Below are 9,623 nucleotides of genomic sequence, written 5' to 3'. Positions count from 1 at the left end.
AAGTCATTGGTTAAGCTTTTAATTATGTACACAATGGAGAGTCTGGAGCCAGTCATTAACCCCCTGATGTGCTATTAATAAATCTCTATTAAACATATTGACATGGCATTTAATCTTTATCGGTACCTGAACGTGACAATGGGTCTGTACATGACCTAAAAGCCTCTAAGGTTCACAGAGGTGAGATGTATTATTCTGCATTTAAAGCTCGCTGGATGAGAATAACTCAACAGTTGTATTTTGTCTGACATGAATGATCCCCGGGCTGCCGAGGGCACGAGGTGAGGTAATCCCTGAAGAGTAATCCTCAGGACTGAACGACAACAGGTGTCCAAAGTTTCACCTTCTAAGAGGTTTATGTCCAATCAAGTCAAGAAAGAGATTACAATTGTTTGGGTTGAGACAGCAGTCTGGCTCGGATTATAAAGCTATACAACTATATATTTGCCTAAAACAGAGGCACTGTACATTTATTGTTTTCAGCGCTTTTACCTCATCACATTCCTTGTCTCCTGTTTTTACTTGAAATCCTAGCAAAATGGTTAAAAGCCTCAGGTAAGCGTTAGGGTTTGAGTTTACCATAAATCAAAATTGTATTTCTTTACATAAAAGCTTTAAATGTGTCGTCAATATACCCATGGAGATGCACTTCAAACCAAATCCAGCAACTTGGAGAGCACATATGGGATTATATACGTCTCTAAACTTCAGTAAATAATTGTGGCAGTTAAACCCATAAAATAAAGGAAAACACTGCATTAATTACTACTTGAAAATATTCCACTCATCACTGTACATCATTTTCTGCAAATCAGCTTAAGAAAAAGTCCCTGTTTCTGCAGTGAGATCTCCTTTAACAGTGAGGGATTTCACTGTGCTGTTTGAGCTTCACTGTGCCAGATAATGTACGTATGTTAAAAGTTTGACACTAACAGGGTTTTTTTAGTGAACGTTTATAGTCTTTTAGAATATTATTTTATTTTGTGTTATAATTTCACTTATTTATAGAAATAAAACATTCACATTAATAAACATGTCAGACATGCTCAACATTATAAATAATAAAATACAAACAATAAATATATAATAATAATAGTTATTATTATAAAATATTAAATAAGGAAGAATAAATCTGAGTTTCCAAGCCTGATGGTTAGGCATCAGAATCAGTCATACAATTTGAATTTGATATTCAATTCTGACTCAAGATTTTAATTGAGTCAGAATTGAATATTGGGATTGGGAGGAGTATGAATTGCGTATATATATTGTGCAATTCTTTAATTTCATTGTTGAATTTAATATAAAAAAGATAAAGATCCATTTTTATGTATGTTACATCTTGGAAAACATCAGTAGAGCCAGATAAACAAGTCCTGAAATACCTTCAGCCTTGGTTAAGTTCATCTGTGTTCACCTCAGATAGCACGATCATGTGACATCATGACTAGTGTGAAAAGCACATGTGATTACAGTATGTGTTTTTCATTGGGGGCCCAGAAGAACTTTCTGTGGAAACTTTCTGTCTTTATTAATTATCATTACGATCATTAAATGTTTGTTTCAAAGTTGCTTTAACCCACTAAATGTGTCACAATAAATATTTGAAACAAGCCAGGCAACAAATCACTGGCAATGCAGCAGTACAAACCATCAATCCATTGACATATGGTAAATAACTACTAACCTACTAATGTGTGTATTTGACCCAATGCACTCTGTGGGTGGAGGTCATGACATTTCTATCCTCTTGCAAAAATGATAGTGGTGAGACTTGTGCTATGACCCTAAAGTAGGTTACATATTCCTTGCTCAGGGATCAGCAGTACTTGAGCTGCAGGTGTTGTTTTTTTAACCAGACAAATATAACTACAGGACTTTCTTCAGTATTGTGACAGAGAACTGCTTTTATTTGCCGTCGATAGTTAATTAAAGCTTTGAGGGAGGCGGTGTTGTGAGAGAGACTGGATGATACTGTCCGTCATCCAACATGCAGGCACCTTATCGGCACGTCCCAGACAGTACAGGCTCCTCACAACTTTGATGTACGATGCAATTACTGAACTAATAAAAGCTTCAAGTGGAAACACAGTTCCTGCGGTGGTGGAGGGGTGAAGGTGGTGCATCATCCTGCCTGCTGTCGTGACATCATTATCGCTTCCTAATCAGCGTTTAGAGATGACTATGGGAACATCTATGGGTCTTATTTTCTGTAGTAAGCACTGATGAATGTGGCAAACTGACCAAAACCTCATACTTCATACGTGCAATTATTCCAGTCAATACACATTTGAATAGTCTCTGGGGTCAACATGGAACGTATGCTGTCATGAGTCATGTCATTGGCCAAAGTGATGAAATATTACACTTCAGTTAATCATAGGCAAATGTACAAAGTTAATAGAAGACTATAAGTAAGCCTTATACAGTATGGTAGGCTCACATTTGTTCAAGTACTGCAGTTAGGTAACATGTAGAGGTATTTCATTTGATTGTGGGGTACCCACAGTATTGTTGGGTCTTTAAATGGACCCTAGTGTAACCTGCAAGACAACCTATTTACTCCGTTACACTAGCAAAAGTATTGTTCTATTAGATTTATTCAAAATAGTTTTTGGGGAACCAGGGCCTTCTTTAATATTAGAAATGGGAGACAGAGAGGATGACGCGCGGCAAAGGGACTCAGGCCAGATTCGAACCTGGGTCAACCGCATGGGAATCAAACCACAGTACATGGTCGCCAGCTCTACCCACTAAGCTATACGACGGCCTGTTTTCATTAGATTAACCTGTAACTTTATTATTTATATGTTCCTGTGCAATATCAGTTATAGTTTAAAGTTTAAATTGGAGTTACAATGAGTGAAAGACACACAGGCACTTAGGGCAACTCCGGGGTCCTACAGGTGAGATGCAGGAAGGCGTGCAGACATTATTCTGAGCCTGCAGTAAGAAGGTACGTTGCAGAGGTGCTTGTATTTATATTTCCAGGTGAGCAAAAGTGGTTAAAATATGTATAAATGTAGTGACAAAGATGTGCAATGAAGGTATACGTTTGATGGACTATCGGTGGTGCAAATTTGAACTTAATATCGGTTAAATGAGGAGTGTGAACCAGTGCTTCACCTAGCCTGTATGGACACCCGGAGAGGAACCTAAAGCCTGCTAAAATAATAAGGTGTGTATTTGTGCAGGATATCGAGGGTCTCGGTACTTTTTATTCCAAGCGAACATTTTGCTTTATGTTTTACAAGTTTAAGCGTTTACATGAATGAACACGGGCATCATACAGTACATACAACTTCCCAAACGTTGCAGTGATGTTTGTGTTTCTGTATTTCCAGAACGAAACAAAGTAAACAAATATATTTTCAATGAATGCAAGCCTGGAAGCCACTTGGGTCCAAGAGTGCTACAATTGATTTGGTTTTATGCTACCTTACACTTCTACTCCACCACAGTTTGGCAGTATATTGTTGGCTTCTTTTCTTATTGCTACATTTATTTAGGAGCTATGGTTTGGTATACTTTTAAATTAAGAGTCTACACACCTTTTTTTAAGGCCTATAAAACATTATTTATTATCATATTTTAACCAAGAAGTTTGATAAACAGCTAATAGTCATATATATAGTTCTAACACCGACAGAAGCAACTCTGCACTATGAGTAGCTGACTTTTACTGTGGCTTCTTTTGAATGGGCTGTATTTCAGTGACATTTTCAATGCAGGACATGATTTTTCAGCTTAAGTGACACCCACACACAAACACAGTGATACAGAATTTGAGGGTACAGAACAGATTCATTGTTCTGCATATGTTTCATGCAAAATCACCAGGCAGGAGGACAGGCAGATATGGGGAAATAGAGAAAGAAGAAGAGAAAAACATGTGAAGGGAGGGTGTCAATACATCGGTTAGATGAAAGTCAGAAGAGGGATGCCATCAATGAATACAGGATAGAGTTAAGAGAGGCCAGATACTAAATTCTCAATTTAAGAATCGCAAAGACACATTACAGGCAAAGTTACGGGCTCTGGCTATGCATCTGGAAAGAAGCAATGCCAGTCAGAATAATCTGAGAAAGAACAAGTCGGTTTTATCAATCTCTTGTTTCCCACTAACCAAAAGAGAAGTAATAATGCAAAGGCCAATAATATCAAGGGCTTCTCTGAAGTAGAATGCACTGCGGGGTATTATTGCCTTCAAAATGTTTTGAATTAGAAACCAGACCTCAGCACTAAATAACCAGGGGCCCTTGCAGCAGGACTGAACCCTGAAAAGTGATTTCAACGGTGTGAAAATCTGCTGGATGAACTACACATCAGACATGTTCTATTACATCTTGGAATTGCAAGAGGTCTCGCTTGCAAGACTTGTTTTGCTCCATGTGTGTGATTGCGGAGGTAAGTAAGCCGTGACATAAATGATGAGGAGAAGGAATTCAGTCATTACAGCCTTCATGCAGCGGGGACATTTAGTCGACAATGGTCACCTCTAAAGGAAAGGGATGAGTGGGTTTATGGTTGCCCAGAAAATGTTGCAATGTTTCTGTAGTGGGTGAGATGTTACACAGTAGTTACCAAGACATGTCCTCCTGTTAGATTGCAATGTCTACAATCTGGATTTCACACAGCTGAAGGAAGCCCTTAATGTGCATGTGATGGCCCATCCATCTCACACTTCACATGCCCTCCAGCCTGCTGACTTTAAGAAGTACGAAACCCATTTGGTATAAGAGGGTGGGGGGGGTTGGACAAGCAGTTCTTCCTCTGTGTAGACAGGCCTGGCTGACTGCGACAGACGTCCATGCTGGATTCGGGTGCACAGGGATGTCTCCTGTTAACAGGAACAGTATCCCTGATGTGCACTCACCAATCATCACGACAGAGCGCTGGGCTGCCCATGGTAGAGACTTCACTGATGTTGACTTTCGGTCTCTGATGAACTGCTGATCATTTACACCACAGGAGTACCTATTGTATGTCTACACTACTGGCATGACATCTCAAACCACCTTCAGCTGGGATAGTGAGGGAAAGTAGACCTTGGTAATAATAATAATAATAATAATAATAATAATAATAATAATAATAATAATAATAATAATAATAGTAATATATTGGTTCCCTTGCCACGCTTGATAGTTTTCTGTCAGCAGCAGGAGGTGCGGCAGGATTTTTAGTGAGGTGAATAAGACACTGCGGCTCTCTGTACAATACCACAGCTGAATGGAGTTGTCTCTGTTTGTTGTCCTCAGACCCGCATCTGATCTACAATGACAGAGATACGGCTTAACAACTTCTGCACTCCCACAGAGACCTGACTGATGACTTTTGCTTTGTGATTAATAGATACACTGAGTACATTAAAAAACAAGCCTAGAGGACTGAACCTCTCTAATGAGGTGCTTTGTATTTGAATGTAATTTGAACTATTGGATTATAAAACTCCATTTTCATAGAGCATAAATGTCATTCTCATTTTTGGGAACACTGTAACAGTTCTTCTCACAGTGAAAAAGGGTCTATATCAACAAAAACCTAACAAATCCCATCTGATATTCACAAGAATTTGTTCTGAGTTATGGCACACCATAAACAATAGTTGATGTCAATTTGCTGTTAGAATAAAGAATAACAAAGGTTCAGCTGAATATTGAATGCCATAAAGCAGCAACATTTTGAACAAATACGTATTTAAGAGTCCCATGCCAATCTCTTTAGATCTCATCCACAGTTTTTGATGGACTTTCACTTGAAACCATTAACATAAATGATAGCTGGGACATTGTTACTGACATTTCTGCTGATTGTTGTACTTTTACTAAAACAAATGGATTGAGCACTTGCTCCAACACTGGCTCTCTTATTTCGATTATTGTATTGGTATCCATTTGAACTCAGTATGCTCACTTTTTTTGTTTTGTTACATTGCTGCTTGCAGTGCAGAAGCCTTCATCAAACATCTGCAGTCCCATTATCGCCCACAGAGCCATTTTATGTTAAGAATCTCCCTTTATACTGTGCTTTGTATTTCAACCTCTAAGTTCATAATAATTCATCACGCTATGCATTAAAAAATATCATTGCAGTTATAGTAATACATTTAAAAAAACACAAGCTTTTGCGCAGTTTTGTGTGTGCAGCTTGGAGATTTGAGACAATGCAATACATGAAGCGTGTACAGTATAATGCAGTGTCAGCGTTTAATACAACAACTTCTGAACAGTCGACATGAGAGAAGCGCGTCACAGACAGAAGCAAAGTTAAGAGGGATGTTTGATTTTCAGCATTTTGCAGATGCATTTACGTAGTGTCTGCCGCTTTGTGTCCGGTAACACCTGTCCACGCTCCTCTTCACAGCTGGAAACTGAACAGAGGATCCCCCCCTCCCCCCTCTCTCGTATGCAGGAAGCAGATTCTGCACATTTTACCTCCTCAAGCTTTTCGGGCTTCGGTGCAGACACGCAGACGACACGCTTACAGGAATAAAAGGTCCTGCAGCAGAAAGCCGGATGAGGGGGGTGGGGGGGACCCCTTTCAGAGTAAAAAGGAGGAATGAGCAGCGCAGAGACTGGAGGGTGACTATCTCTCTCTCTCTCTCTCTGTCTCTGTCTCTGTCCCCCCCCCCCCCCTCTCTCTCTCTCTCTCTCTCTCTCTCTCTCTCTCTCTCTCTCTCTCTCTCTCTCTCTCTCTCTCTCTCTCTCATATACAGTAGGCTACGTGTCGGCAGTTTCGCGGCTGGAGACGGTGCACCGGTCCTGCAGAACAGCACAGGGCTGAGACGGAATTTTGTTTACTGTACAGAGACTTTCTATCAGAGCGGAAGATGCTGGGGAAGTGGAGCCTCCTGTTCTCGCACATGTGCAGCAGCAGCCTGCTGCTGCTCTGGATGCTCGTCGGGCTGGATGTGGTGGAGGTGTCGGGGTCCCAGCAAGGGATCCCTCTGTCAGTGTGAGTGAGCAGCACTTCTGCAACTTTGTTTCACGTGGAGTTACCTGATATGTTGATATCTTAAACAAAGCAAATGTAGACATTTAAAGTGCAGAATTGTTTTATTTTTTGGGGGATTTTATTTATTTGAAAGAGGATTGAACAGGTACAGATAGGTTATTTGTTTGAACATGTTTCAATGCATATAAGTGGAGTTAAATTTAACTTAGTGAAATTTAATTTTATAATTTTGTCCACACCACACAAAGGCCTAAAGAAAAACAAGCAATTACTAATACGATTTTAATAAAAGTAAAAATAAAACAAAAGATAGAGAAACTGAAATGTTGGTTTTACTTCTACAGCAAAGAGGTTCATATTTTGTATTTGGCTGCAATATATAAAATCATTGAATTGATAATAATCATTATATGTGTCCCGTTTAACTCAATATTTGTATCACCTATTTATGAAGATTTAAATTGATAAAAATGAAATTATTTTAAACAAATTTTTAAAATGAGCTTTTTAATCTCAACGTATATTCCTAGAGTTGCAATCTCAATGCTGCAGGCCTTTACAGGTGCAATCTATAATTTCCAATAGTCTATAATGACAATAATGTACTGTTAGTGAATCTCATTTTTCTTTATAAAGCAGATTTGTTTTTGCTTTTGACCGCAAAGGCTATTGTGAAATGTTGTTTAATTTTTTACTAAAACCTGAGACAAGTGTGGAAATATATGTTTTGTAACTTTTGGTGCAAACACTCCAAAAGGCTAAAATGCTCTCAAAAAGATTGCAGTAACATTTCCTGCAAGCTCTTTAAATAGTAAGTTTGGTTTAATATCCCCAAAGATTTTTGTAAACAGAACGTCAATTGAGTTTTAAATGTTTTTTTAAGAAACAGTTTGGAAAATGTTTGTGCTAAGAAACCTCTGGGCTGTCTTTGTTTACCATTGTACACAAAAGCAAATCCTTATTAGGATTGCTGTTTTATAAATGTAGTTTTCCACAATTTCCCAATCCTTTAAACAGATTCTAAGGACGGTTAAATGCATCTGGTTCTAAATTGTAGGTACAGTATTCCACTGCAGCCTAAGCCAGAGTAATTTGCAGTTTAATGGAAGGAGCTCCAGTAACTACAGTATAGATCATCAAAATTACAAGCAATCATCTGTCAGGAGAGTGAAGGTCAGGGACAACGGGCCATGAACATAATCTTTTGACTGATCGTGTCAGAAAAAAAAAAAGCTAAAAGAAAGTGACAGCTGAGGAGAGCTTAAAGGCATTCAGGAGCAGCTGGGGTGAGGAGAGGACAGGAAGTATTCAGTGGGAAGAAAATGATAACACATTTAAAGCCCTAACTGATTATTTAGTGTTTCAATTGGGTTTTTGTAATAAAATATTTAAACTTGGACCACATAAGAAATATTCAAATCAATCACTATCACTTACATTTATTTACTCATTTTTACACAAATCTTAACACCCTTAGGAGATTTTCTGCTAAAGTGTTATTTGTCTGTTTTGCTTTCTAGCGTGAAGCTCTGGGCTTCAGCATTTGGTGGAGAGATAAAATCAATTTCTGCTAAATATTCTGGATCCCAACTCCTTCAAAAGGTAGTTTTCTTATCTCCCAGTCTTGGATGAGAACAAATGCATTTCCCCCCTTTTTGTCTGATGCTAATGTAGTTACATACAATGCACAATGTAATAATGCATTCCCTCTGTAATGGCTGCAGAGACATTTTGGTGTCTCAGATGAATGCTGATGCGTGGTTTTAGAGGAGACTCAGGTGTGTTTAGTAGGGACAAGGCTCCATGTGTGTGTTTGTGTGCGTACTTGTGTGTGTATGTGTGTGTGTGTGTGCATGCTTGCTTGCGCAAATGTGTGTTTGTTCTTGACACGGCCCATTAACCACAGCTCTGATTCCTCTCTCATCTCATCTCTCCAGTTAACTCTCTAGAGTCAAGAGTTTCCACCTCTGGATATGAATGTGACAAGGAGACAAATTGAATAAGTGTGTGGATGTGTTCGATAGTTGGCGAGGGGTTGAGGGAAGGAGTGTTAATATGATGAGTGAAGTAAGCAGAGACTGACTGATGGTGGTGCAGCAGATTTACCTTTCTGACCACTTGATGGCATATGTGTGCTCTGTGCTCCCAGGCCTCTGCTGAGTCTTTTCATCAGCATGGTTTAATCAGTTTGAAGTCTTCTTAACCCATGCCTGAAATTGTACTTGTTTTTAAAGACATTCAATCTTAATTAAATCTGGCTTGGTCTGGTTTTAGCCTTACCTTTCTTCTTACTAAATACAGTAGGTAAAAATACAAGGAGACAAACTGGATGATAATACATCTGCAAACAGACTGCAAAAGAGATTTAGGAAAAGGATATCCACTCTCAGTTTTACAATCTTACTTGTTTCTACAGACTTTTTGATATTTAATGACCATGTTAAATATACACACCCAACACACAGTGTTTTTATGGCTGCATCATTACACCAAATGTAAATGTTCTGGAAAATGTGTGCATTATGTGTCCAATGATTAGATTTGGCTATAATGATTGGACACGTATAATGAGCTGGGAAACAACATAGACTGTGTTTATTAAGGAAAACAACAGAGAAGGACGCACAAGGGTTGAAGAGGTTAAACTGATGACAGGTTGTGTACCT

General features: G+C 38.8%; 1 protein-coding gene across 4 annotated transcripts in view; it reads left to right on the top strand.

The window, feature by feature from the left end:
* The first annotated feature begins 6,749 nt into the window (after positions 1-6,749).
* LOC134883600 (voltage-dependent calcium channel subunit alpha-2/delta-3-like) overlaps positions 6,750-9,623 on the top strand; it is a 32,316-nt gene continuing 29,442 nt past the window's right edge. For all 4 annotated transcript variants that reach the window (XR_010168295.1, XR_010168296.1, XR_010168297.1 and 1 more), the window contains exons 1-2: positions 6,750-6,957; positions 8,478-8,559. Coding sequence is in view for 1 of the 4 variants with exons in the window: in XM_063912055.1 (XP_063768125.1) it covers positions 6,833-6,957; positions 8,478-8,559 (207 nt within the window). In the remaining 3 variants the exon portion in view is untranslated. The remainder of the gene's footprint in view (positions 6,958-8,477; positions 8,560-9,623) is intronic.

This window comes from Eleginops maclovinus, chromosome 20, assembly GCF_036324505.1.
Source record: "Eleginops maclovinus isolate JMC-PN-2008 ecotype Puerto Natales chromosome 20, JC_Emac_rtc_rv5, whole genome shotgun sequence".
In the NCBI taxonomy this organism is placed as follows: domain Eukaryota; kingdom Metazoa; phylum Chordata; class Actinopteri; order Perciformes; family Eleginopidae; genus Eleginops; species Eleginops maclovinus.
The sequence above is the reverse complement of the archived record's forward strand: the minus strand, read 5'-3'. Positions and strand labels throughout refer to the sequence as shown.